The sequence below is a fragment of the Belonocnema kinseyi genome, chromosome 2, assembly GCF_010883055.1.
Source record: "Belonocnema kinseyi isolate 2016_QV_RU_SX_M_011 chromosome 2, B_treatae_v1, whole genome shotgun sequence".
Lineage (NCBI taxonomy): Eukaryota > Metazoa > Arthropoda > Insecta > Hymenoptera > Cynipidae > Belonocnema > Belonocnema kinseyi.
This window is the reverse complement of record NC_046658.1, coordinates 87,232,128-87,245,388: the sequence shown is the minus strand read 5'-3', so window position 1 is coordinate 87,245,388 and position 13,261 is coordinate 87,232,128. Positions and strand designations below refer to the sequence as shown.

The 13,261-nt window shown below is 30.1% G+C and overlaps 1 protein-coding gene across 1 annotated transcript in view; it reads right to left on the bottom strand.

The window, feature by feature from the left end:
• The window catches only part of LOC117167341 (ribosome biogenesis protein TSR3 homolog), a 14,691-nt gene extending 6,921 nt beyond the window's left edge, over positions 1–7,770 (bottom strand). The window contains exons 1-2 of the mRNA XM_033352201.1: positions 7,334–7,770; positions 4,979–5,145 (exon numbers count right to left, since the gene is read on the bottom strand). Of these exons, the coding sequence (XP_033208092.1) occupies positions 4,979–5,145; positions 7,334–7,454 (288 nt within the window). The 5' untranslated portion in view covers positions 7,455–7,770. The remainder of the gene's footprint in view (positions 1–4,978; positions 5,146–7,333) is intronic.
• Between the last annotated feature and the right edge of the window lie 5,491 nt (positions 7,771–13,261).

The following is a 13,261-nucleotide window of genomic DNA, read 5'->3' as shown; positions in this document are numbered from 1 at the left end:
AACGACTAACGAAACAAGTGTATCAAGGTAAAGTAAATGGCAGCGTGCCTAGAGGTAGACCGCGGAAAGAATGGTTAGAATGTGTGAATGAGACCCTAGTTAGAAGAGACTTATAGTAAGAAGTCACAGAAACACGAGAGTCTGCATGAAAAAATGCATGGACATAAAAGAAGCTAGAGAAGTATGCCAGAACAGGAAAGTATGGCGGAAAATAGTTAATAAAAAAGAGTGTCAGTAGAGGGAATGACACCTGAAACAAAAAACCTTGGACACTAATGGACCCAAGTGGGGAACCTTACATAACGACTTTGTGAGGATCTTCACTGGGGGTGATTGCTAGAGAGATTGATCAGAAACCTGGGTCGGAGCAGTGTTGCGGAACGAACTTAAATAGCACGAGAATTCTGGATCAATCTGAAAAATCAAAAATCTCTATCCCTTCCACACACTACTCCTTTCCCCTACCGAGTGAGTCACGCCGACCCCGAAAGGGAATTGGCTTGATGGTGCAATAATAATAATAATCTATATAAGGGACATAAATTTCATTATAACCCCCGCTTTCGCACTCTTCAAACTCAATATCATCATTGCGAACTCATTTTTTATGCTTTGAACAACGAGACATTTATTTTTGACGGGAAAAACTTTTATGTACTGCTTACATAAAAGTTTTTTGTAAAAAGTTTTTTAGAAGCAAAATTGTAATCAAATGAATGAATTGTTGTATTCTATTTTAGGAAGTAACTGTTATATTTTGCATATGGATAAAAATAATTTTTGAATCAGAAATAAATATAATATAAAATATGAAAATTTACATGTAACCTATATGACTTGCATAAGAAAATTAATTAGGATAAGTAAACAAGTAGGCTCATACAATAATAAGCAACCCGGAAATTCTTATATACCAGATTTCATCAATACTGAAATAATTTCGACAATTTTGAACGGCATATTTGATCCGCTATGTTGAATTTGCAAAAACAGATAATGGATTCGTAATCAGCGCTCTAAAAAAAACCCTGTAAACCGAATTTCATACCAATTAAACAATTTTCGAAATTTTTGGCTGCCATATTGGATCCGCCATCTTGAATTTATAAAAACTGATATCAGATTCGTAATCAGCGACTTAAAAAACACCTATTTACGCAATTTGATAAACATTCGTCATCGAAAATTTTTTTTCAATCAAAAAATAAGAAAAATATCTCAAAAAGCAAAAAAATGTCGGTTTAAGCCGCCATATTGGATGCTGCCATTTTGAATTTGAAAAAATCTATACATGGATTTTGAAGTTTAGCTTCCATGGACGCAAAAAATTCACAAATTATAAAAATCCAACGACAGTTTCTGTGTAAAAATATGAAATGAAAAACTTTTGTCATTCGAAATTTCGTGTTTTTTTGCTAAATAAAAAAATAAGACTTTGTTCATATAAATTCTTTTCAAAATTATGACAGCACCAATCGAAAGTTCAGAAAATTTTAATCGAATATTACCTTTCTTAATTTTTTTTACAATCGGATTCTCATTTAAAATCGCGGTTGAAAAAAGCATTAAAAATCGTCCCTTTAGGCCCTTAAATTTGAAAAATTACCTCAAGCGCCTAAAAATGCTAAATTTGACCCAATTTTTCCCTTTCTTTTACAAGATTTTGATTTATTTTTTAAGAATCATAAACAGAAATTCAAAACATTAGAAAACATGACGTTTTGAAAAAGATTCTTTTTAAATTTGTATTGATAACTACTTCTAATATTTTTTAAACGCGTTATATCTGCTAATTTTGTAGATTTGAAGGACATCGTCGACAGCGAAGAAATCGCTAATGATTCAATCGAGAGAGTGAATCCGAAAGATAAATCAATTTTGTAATTGAAAATCAAAAACACAGGTCAAAATGCTCTAAACGGGGAAAATAAGGATATTTTTCACAAAATAGGGGAATAAAATCCTTTTAAATTCTTTAACAAACTTTTAAATTGAAATACATCAAATTTCTAATATTTCAAATTAAATATTAAATTTTCAATAAAATAGGTCAATTTGTAATGAAACAATTGAATCTTCATCAGCCAATAAATATCTAAATGTTCAATTTACAACATTTTAATTTATTAAAATAAAAGACGACTTTTCAACAAATTAGTTGATTTTGCAAAAAATTATTGAATTTTCAAGCAAAAAATATGGATTTTTTGCAAAATAATTAAATTTTCATCAAAAAAGTTAAGTTTCAACCAAATAGTTTAATTTTCTACAAAACAGTTGAATTTACAAGACAAGAAGATTAATTTTCTACAAAACAATAGAATTTTTATTAAAAATGTTCATTTTCAGGCAATTGGTTTAATTTTCTACCAAAACAGTTGAATTTACAAGACAAGAAGATGAATTTTCTACAAAACAATAGAATTTTTATTAAAAATGTTCATTTTCAGGCAATTAGTTTAATTTTCTACCAAAATTGTTGAATTTTCAACCAAAAAAGACGATTTTTCAACTAGTTATTTTTTCAACCAAAAAATATTTTTCAGTTAAGTACGAAAGAAATGTCAATCAAATTGTTTAATTTTAAAGTCAAAAAGAAAAATTCTCTACAAAGCAGCTGAATTTTCAACTAAAAAATATAAGTTTTTAATAAAAGAAGTTAACTTTTAACCAAGTAGTTGAATTTTCTAACAAATTTTTAAATTCTCAAGCAAAAATACGAATTTTGTACAAATAAGTTTAATTTTTAACCCAAAAATGTCAATTTTCAACCAAAAAATCAGATTTTTAACAAAATAATTGAAGTCTCAACCAAGAAGACAAATTTTTAACCACAGAGATCAATCTTCAACCAAGAAATATTTTTTTTGTTAAGGCAGCAAAGAATGTCAACAAAACTGTCGAATTTTTAAACCAAAAACGAAATCAAACCGAAAATCTGAATTTTAAATAAAACAGTTAATTAAAACAAAGCTCATAACAGAATTGTAAAATTTTTAACCAAATAGGTTAATCATGAACCAATTCGGATTTTTCAGTCAAAAAAAGAAAATAAATTTCAAACAAATTCTTGAATTTTTAAGCCAAAAATACGAAAATTCTACAACACACTTAAATTTTCAAACCATATATATGAATTTTTAATCGAAAAAGTCGAATTTTTAACAAAACATTTTAATTTTCAATTAAAAAGTTCATTTTCAAGCCGAACAGAGGTTTTTCTACAGAACAGTTTAAATTTCCACCCAAAAATATAATTTCAATAAACAATGTCATTACCAACCAAATAGTTGAATTTTTAAGACTTAAATACGAAATGTTTACACAATAAATACATCTGCACAACAAAGATATTACTTTTTGAACAAAGAAGTTAATTTTCACAAAAATTGTTGAGTTTTCTAGCAAAGCAGTTGCATTTTTAATTTAAGAAGACGTATTTTCTGTAAAACATTTGAATTTTTAAAATCTAAATTATGAATTTTCACACTTCAAATCCCTAATATGTTCAATAAATTGAAAGTCAAAAAGATGAATTTGCTATAAAACAGTTTTATTTTCAAATTAGAAATATATAATTTCAACAAAGAAGTTAATTTTTAACCAAATAGATAACTTTTCTACTAAAACAGTTGAATATTTAAATCCAAAAAGTCGCATTTTCAATAAGGACTTTGAACATTCATCCCAAAATTATGAATTTTCAACAAGAAAGTTAATTTTCAAACCAAAATGATGAATTTCTTAAAATCAGTGTAATTTTTAACTCGAAAATATATTTTTTCAATAAATGGGATGATTTTCAAGTTATATTTTCTACCAAGATATTTGAATTTCTAATTCAAACAGATGAATTTGTGACAAAACATTTGAATTTTCGACAATAAAGTTAATTTTCAACCAATTAGTTGATTTTTCTATCAAAATAGTTGAATTTTCAATAAAATAATTAAATTTTAAACGAATAATAAAATATTTAACCAAAAAAATAGTTCTCAACTAATAATATAATAGTGGACTTTTTAACCAAGAAATATTAAATTTAAACCAAGAATAGTTGAATTTTTAAATTGTTTTCTATTAATTTAGTTTGCAATTAATTGATAAACTCAGAAGAAAGGGATGAAGTGGGAAATAAGGGAAACACTTGCAAGCCTCCGACAAATAAATAGGAATGTTTACTTATTTATAATTCTCCTAAAATATTTGGTTTATTTCGTGAATATTTTAATTTTTGTTTTTTTACACTATAATCTTTTTTTAACTGACACAAAAAAAAGGTTTTCAACATCTGAAATCTTTCAACTGATAAAAATATATTTAGAATCAAATTTAAACATCTAAGCCATAGATGTTTAAATTTGATTCTAAATATTTGTGTGTTTTTCAAATTATTTCTTTCTGGCTTATTTATCGAAATACTCTGAACTACTGAGTGTTCTGTACTAAAAATAATACACTACAAAATTGATAAAAATAACGTATCAAAATGAATCATTCTACTGATAAAAATACATTTAAAAATTTCATTATGAGCATTTTTCAGTTATGTTGTTGATCTAATTAGCGTGCTAAAGTGTGCAACCGATTTTTCAAATCTAGCTAAAAATAATTTTTAAAAAGGTCAAATAGTCACGAGATACGCATAGGATATAAAAAAAGTTAAATTATAAATAAAATCCCCCTTTTCTTTACCTAAAACTGATTTTACTAAACCTTTGTGATACCTCAAGCTATAAAAAATGAAAATCATTATAACCGACAGATATTTCTTTTATTTCCATGAATTGGAAGAAAAAATAATAATATTGATTAACTTAATCATTTTTAACTTATCAGACCCTATAATTCAATACTGCAAATGTGAAAACAAAATTTGCAATCACTCCAAACGATAGGAAATTTGTTTGAGTTCCCATAACTTTGGCGAAATTGAAATTATACAATTACTTAAAAATTATAATAAATAGGTATATACTTTTTTGCCAACTGGTGTCAACACTAATCCAGCAAATCGAGCGCCCAATCGAAGTGTTTTCACTAGTCCGTGTCTGGCCAATTTTCTGCCAGAACATTTTTTCGGATCGCAATGTTCCAAATCCCACATGGCAACGGGAAAGGAAATTGGTGTTTCTTCTTCAGGTTCTACAAGATCAAAAATTGGCAAACTTGGGAAAAAATCCAGATATTCAAGTCTAAACACCTCCGTTTAGATAAATAGCGCTAGCACATTAAGCAATTTTAGATATTTAAAAAATTTGTAATGTTCTTGAAAATAAAAATTTTAAATAACCAAAGGCAAAACCAAATCTTTCGATAAATTCTGGTAATCAAGGTAGAAAAAGTAGAAAACCTTTAAAATAAAATGCAGACTTCACAGCCCAAAATGCTCTAAGAAACAGGGGAAATAGGTTTATTTTTTATAAAAATAGGGAAATACACCTTTTTAAATCAATTAAATTTTTGTACCATATTCCAAAGATTTAAAGTCGAAATTTATTTAATTGTCGACAAAATAGTGTAATTTTCTAACAAAAGAGATGAACTTTCAAGCAAGAGTCAACTTTTTAATAACAAAAAAATAGATTTTCAACCTACAATGATGAAAGTTTAAATCAAATACATAATTTTTCAACAAGTGTTGAATTTTATAACAAAAAAGATTTTACAGTCAAGAAAAAAAATCCGTCAAATTGTACAATTTTCAACCTAAAAATTACAATTTTCAACAACAAAAAAAGTTAATTTTTAATCAAACCTTAGAAATTTCAACTTAAATGTGGAATTTTCAATTAGAAATGAATCTTCAACCAAGAAAATTTTTTAGTCGAGAAAGTAGAAAAATGCCAACCCAACAGTTTAATTTTGAAGCCAAAAAGATTAATTTTTATCAAAGCAGTTACATTTTTAAACCGAAAATATAAATTTTTAACAAGAGAGTTAATTTTCTACCAGATAATTGTATTTCTACGAAATAATTGAATGTTCAATACAAGCAGTCGATTTTTTAACAAAAAATTTTAATTTTTAACAATAAATTTAAACTTACTGCCGAATTGTTGAATATTCAAGCCAAAAATTAAGTTTCTACAAAATAGTTCAATTTTAACCTGAAAAAGTGAATTTTAAACAGAAAACTTAATTTTTAACAACAAAATTTAAACAAAATTGTTGAATTTTTAATCAAAGAGATGAATCTTTAACCAATGCAGATTTTTCAGCGAAGAAAAAAAGGTTTTGAACAAATTTGTAAACTTTCAAGCCGAAAAGACGAATTTTCTATAACATAGTTGAATTTTTAAACCGAAAATATGAATTATCAATCCAAAAAGACGAAATTAAAAAAAAAAAAAATTTAATTTTCGAAAAAAAAATTAATTTTTAACCAAAACAGAAGATTTTTTTACAAAACAGTACTACATTCAACGCAAAAATTTGAAATTTAAAAAATTTAATTTTTCACTAAATAATTAAATGTTTTACCAAAAAACTTGAATTTTTAATCCAAAACCACGATTTTTCAACACAAAATGTTCAGTTTTCAATAAAAAAGACAATATTTCTATAGAACAATTGAACTTGCGACAAAATAATGCATTTTTAATCAGATAACTGGATTTTCTACCAAGAATATAAATTTTCTACCAACAGCTGAATTTTCAATACAAAAGGATGAACTTTTCTATCCAAAAAGACGAATCTTACAAAAGAGTTTAATTGGCCACCAAATTAGCTGATTTTTTAAACAAAATGGTGTTGAATATGCAAACCCAATAATTCAATTTCAAATCAAGCAAAATAATTTTTAAGCAAAAGAGGTTAATTTCTGAACAAAAAATATACATAATAATAGTAGAAATTTCAGTTAAAAAAAAATTAACTTGCTTAAAAAAAGTTGGATTTTTGTATATGCTTATATTAGTTCAGTTCGTATTTAAGCGAAAAAAATGGAATTTTCTTGAAAACAGAGGAAAACGAGGAATTCTGTAAAAAAGAAAGTGGATTCGGGAAATAGAGTGGGAAGTCTGAAAATATTATAGGTTATGTTTTGTACCTTTTCACTAATGTTCATGTCAAGGTAACTTACATAATATTAAAAAAATAATCTTAATCCTTTTAGAGATAACTAAAATATTTCGGAATCACAAAGATAAATCCTTAAAACCTTTATTCTGCGACCTATGGGCATGATCAACCCTTCATGAGTTTGACAGAAACATAAAGTTAAATAAATATGTACGCTATTAGGAAAAATAAATTGTCGCACAATTGGAGTAATTTAGATAATATTTTTAAAAAACGTGAGTATTTTAATTTGTGTATGAACCCTAACCTGATTCATCTTCCTTGTCAGATCTGTCTTGTTCCTGACGATACCTTTCCTCCTTGCCGACCACTTGACGTTTCCGTCTTTCGGAAATTTTACTTTTCATCTTCTTCCCTTTTGCTGACATTCTGAATTTCTCGTTACTTTATAATAATATCAAAAGTAATTCAACAACTTTTTATCTTGTACACATGTACAATATCACAATCACACGATCACAATGATGATAATTCCTTTCTAATTTGAACTTTGAAGGTTATGTCGAATGTTCACTGGCCCAGAGTACAGGGAAGTACTTTTGTATTTATATCTCCCACCCTTTAATTTTTGTCCCTGGAGAAAGTTTCGGATAGAAATTAATTCCAAATCATTCCGAAAACTGTATCAAAACCAATCCGAATCTATCTACAGTCTACACCAATCCGAAAAAGTTCACATTTTCGTTCAATCGATTTTCAATCCGTTTGAATCCAGACCAATTGATTTGGATCCATTCGGATTGAAAGTTCAGTATATGTCAATATGAGTTTGCATTGATTAGGATTCATTCGGATTGAAAATTTGTTTCGGATTGATGCGGATTAATTTTTAACCGATTTGGATTGAACGAAATGTATAACTTTTTTTGGATAGATTCGGGTTGGTTCGGATACAGATTTCGGAATGATTCAGAATGAATTCTTATCCAAATCTTTCGCCAGGGTTAAACAAACTTAGGTAAACGTTCCAGTAATCGCGCTGCCAATTTTTTTGCTTTTTATTTGAAATTAAAAAAAATTAAAAGAGTTACTTTTTACATATTTTTTAACATTATGTTCAAATTAAAACCAAGTTTCACGATTAGTTGGAATGCCACGATTATTGGAACATTTACCTCATATAAGGGTAAATAAACAGGAATTGTTATATAAGCTTCGAGGTAACTTCATTTTTCCTGACCGTTATAATTTTTTTTTCATGATGAATTTTTAATCAGAGAAATTAAAGTTTAAAAACAATTCTAAATTCTCAACCAAACAGATTAATTTTCTCCTAAACAAGACGAATGTTTAACAAAATACAATAGTTTTTCCGAAAGTAATTAAATTTTTAACAAAATAAATAAATTTTTAACCAAAATGAGGAGACATTAACAACCAAATTAATTTTTAAACAATATTCTACCAAAAAGACGAATGTTAAATAAATTAAAAATTTTAATTTACACAATTTTTCCTACCAAAAATACATTTTTAAATGCAATTTAAATGTTATACAATTTTAACTATCTTTCAAAAATTATTTTATAATTATTTGAATGATCCTTGTTTTCATTCATAATATATAATTCATAATATAAAGGTTTTACCGCTAGGTTTTTGACGGCAAAAAAATCAGCAAGGGAAATCAGTCGTCGGACTTATAAGTTATAAGCAGAGTCGTCACGTGGTATTTCTGGTACCCGCTGAACGCCAAATTAATTAAAAAGAAAATTTTCCTAACTTTTGGATGGATTCACGAACTTTGGGGAATAGAAAGTGAAGAGCACTCAACCGCGAATGATAGATACAGAGATAGACAAAGATTAAAATTTATATTAAAGAGGGAATGAATTAAAGAAAAAAATAAGGGTCCTCGATTACGGAAGATAGAACAATAGATTGAAAAATATTAAAATTTCTAATAGATAGATAGACTAAGAGATAGTAAGAGTCCTCGGTCACGAGAAAAGTAGAGAAAGAGATAAAAAATTATTAAGATTGGGGATAGGAAAAGATAACGTTTTAGGGATGCAGGCGTGAGCCAAGGAGAGAAATAGAAGATCCCCCGTGAAAGTTCCGGACAGAAAAAATTCTATCCTTCTTTTCGGAAATGATTTCCGGAATTTGAATCCGAACGAAGCAGTTTCATTCCGATCTAATCCGAAGTCTGATCAAAGATTTCTATTCTGCTAAAACAGCTGAAATTTATATGTAAGACTAATACTTCTTTATGCATTTTGAGGTCTATAATGGAAATTTGGCTTAAAATGTCATCAAAATTATGTTATAGTCTTCTAGTCCAGAACTCTTAGCGTTCGCGCTAATTTTTGTTTAATTAGGATTGGGGGCACGGATTGAAAATGATTGAAATATAACTTCGGATTGATTCCGGATTCATTCAGATTGTGAGCACTTATTAGAGAGGATAGAAAGTCGTTCGAATGGATTTGGATTGGGGTAATAGATTGAAAGGTATATGTCTAGATTAGATTTCGGATTCATTCGGATTGTGGGCACTTCTTAGAAAGCTTGAAAGTCGTTCAGATTGGGGTCACGTATTTAATAGTGAGCTCGCATTGATTCGGATTGGGGCAACAAATTAAAAGGTATGTCCGGATTAGATTTCGGATTGATTCTTATTAGAATTATTATTAGAAGGGATTGCAAATCGTTCAGATTGTTTCGGATTGGATTTACGGATTGAAAAGTGTATTCGGATTGATTCCGATTGGGGCTATAAATTTAAAGGTGTATTTCCGGATTAGATTTCGGATTGATTCGGATTGTAGGCACTTCTTAGAAAGCATTGAAAGTCGTTCGGATTTATTTGGATTAGGGTCTCGGATTGAACGGTATATCCGGGTTAGATTTTGGACTGAGGGCACTTCTTAGAAAGGATTGAAAATCGTTCCGATTGATTCGGATAGGGTCACGTATTGAAAAGTGTTTTCGTATTGATTCGGCTTGGGGTCACGGATTGAAAGGTATGTTCCTGATTAGATTTGGGATTGATTTGGATTGTGTGCACTTTTTAGAAAAGATGGAAAGTCGTTCGGATTTATTCGCATTGGGGTCACGGATTAAAAAGTGTGTTCGCATTGATTCGGATTGGTGTCATAGAATTGAGAGGTACGTCCTGCTTTAGATTTCGGACTGCCTCGGATTGAAGTGGTTGATCACGGATTGGAAAGGATTGGCAGTCGTTCGGAATAATCACGGATTGATTCGGATTAGACTCGGATTGAGAAAGAATAAAAGTTCGTTTATATAAATGTCGCATTTCGTCGGTTTGGTGTCGGATATATTAGGTTTGATGCCGGATTCATTCGGACTGAACTTTGAAAATACTGACGGATTTAAAAGGATTCAGAGGATTAAACTATATTTTCGAATGGAGCTCGGACTCAATCGGATTGACCGTTTGGATTGAAATATGAGTTCGGATTAGTTTTAGCTTTATTGGATGAGACACACGGATTGAAAAGTGTGTTTGGATTGGAAGAATGGATTTAAAAGTGTGTTTGGGTTGCATCGTATTGAAAGGTATTTCTGGATTAAATTTCGGATTGAAGTTGTTGTTGGTAATGGATTGGAAATGATTAAAAGTCGTTCAGAATGATTTCGGATTCATTCGGATTGGACATCGGACTGCGAAGGAATGTAAGTTTTTTATATGGGTGTTGCATTTATTCGGTTTGATGTCGGATTCAGTCGGATTTATTCGGTTTGATGACGGATTCATTCGGAATAAATTTAAAAAAAACTCACTGATTGAATAGGATTTAGAAGGATTAAAGTATATTTTCGGTTTGGGCCTGGAATAATTCGAATTGACCGTTCAGATTAAAATGTGAGTTTGCATTGGTTTTAACTTTTAGATTCATCGGATTATACAAACGGATTGAAACGTGTGTTTGGATTGGAAGCATGTATTGAAAAGAATGTTCGGATGTATTCGAATTGGGGTCACGGATTGTAAGGTATGGCCGGATTAAATTTCGGATTGAAGTTGTTATTGGTGACGGATTGGAAATGATTGAAAGTCATGTTTAATAATTTCGCAATTTTTTGGATTGAACATCGGATTGAGAAGGAATAACTTTTTTTTCATAATTACAATGTCGCATTTATTCGGTTTGGTGTCTGATTCAATGAGATTTAGCCGGCTTGATGCCGGATTCATTTGAATTGAACTTTGAAAAGACTGACGAATTAAAAAGGATTCAGAGAGACTAACTGTGTTTCCGAATGGGGATCGGATTCAATCAGATTAGCCGTTCGGATTGGTTTCAGATTCATTCGAAATGAAAGCATGGATTGAAACGTGTCTTCAGATTGACGTTAGATTAATGCGGATTGAAAGGCACGGATTAAAGAGGATTGCAAGAAAAGCTTCAGATTCATTCGGATTCAATTCGGAATTGACAGACGGATTAAGAAGGATCCCAGAAAACACGTTTTGTAACTGTTCCAAATCAAAAAAAGGAACTGTGTTCTATAACAGTTGTTACAAGATCGTGACAGAACTGTTCTAGAACAAAAAGGTAACAGCGTTCTAGAACCCTGGGGCAAAATTGTGACCGAACTGTTCTAGAACAAAAAGACAACAGTGTTCTAGAATACTGTGACAAATATGTGACAGAACTGCTCTCGAACTATGTGACAGCACTGTTCTGTAACAGTTGCTATGGAATTGTCCTAGAACAAACTGATCACATACGCTCTATAATATTTGTTTCAAGTTTATTTTAGAACTGTGCCGTAACAGAGTTATATTGAAGTTCTAGAACCCTGTTACAAGTGTGTTCTAGAACAAATTAGGAAAAAAGATTAGTTCGCTAACACTACGGTCGAGCTTACCCTTGCGAATATCCCTAATGTGGACATCTCGGACGTATAGTTTTTGTAAGTCCGGACTGCGTACGCGCTATCCTAGATCAAAATATATCCATGGGGATATAAAAATTCCCGCCTCGCAGGATATTCCGACGGGTTATCCCTGGAATAATCCGGGACATAAATTTTTTCAAATCGAATATCCCGGGATATCCTATTGCTGTGAGGGATACATAACACTGTTCCATATTTGATAAATAACAATTCTAGAACTGTTATAAAATTTTTATAGAACTGTTATAGAATTGTCCTAGATTTTTTACAATGCAGCGTACCAAAGTTCTAGAATTGTTACAGATCGGTTGTCACAGAGTACTAGATCTGTTAAATATTTGTTATATAACCTTTGTAATTGAGTTCCAGAATTGTTGTAGCAATGTTACAGATCAGTTGTCACACAGAGTTCTAGAACTGTTACAGAATTGTTCTAGTGTATGGAGGATGACATAGGTACTTTCATGTTCGTCACCTGTTTTAGAACAAGTTTTTTGTGTTCTAAAACAGTTACAGATCTGTTCTGTAACCATGTTTGCTGGGATTATATTAGATATAGAAGGATTAATTCGGAAAATTTCGAATTAGTTCGGAATGAATTTCAATCCTGAACTTTCGTCTACAATTCTATCTTTTCCTATCTCAATTTCTATCTTTTTCAATCTTTCTACTTGCAGCAGGGAACATTTTCAAAAATTGACTCGTCACGAGGATCATAGTTTAAATTGTTGCCAATCACATAATCAGAAATAGAACTATAATAGTTTATTTCATAGATGAACAGGCTACGCTTTAACTCGATTCTATTATTCTATAATCTACAAGCTGTAAATTTTCTAAGCACAGCCCTGGTTGTGTGGCACTCGTCGGTGTGGAGTCTTGCACATGTGTTATGTCACAGAGTCGAGCAAACACGTCGCAACAGGAGTGCAGGGACGGTCGTTAACAAGTGGCCGTGTTGTTGCCAGTCGCCTCTCAATCGCCTCGCGGAACTCAAATCATTTAGTCGTAAAAAGATTTTGCCAAGATGCAAGTCAGAGTGTTTTGATATCCAAAAAAGATTCAGTTTGTGCAAGTGCAAGGCAACTATCCAAAAAGGTAAGTTCTAAGTAGTTCATCCCAACTATTATCCAGATACAACCAAATACTTTCGAAATCTGCTCGTTCCTATAGGAACTATTACGGTATAATCGTTAAATGCATCATCATGATTCGGTTTGTAAGTAGTATTTCACTCTGCTTCTAATGCGTACAGTTACAATATATTATTGCTACACATGTGTTTTGCATTACTTTTTTTATT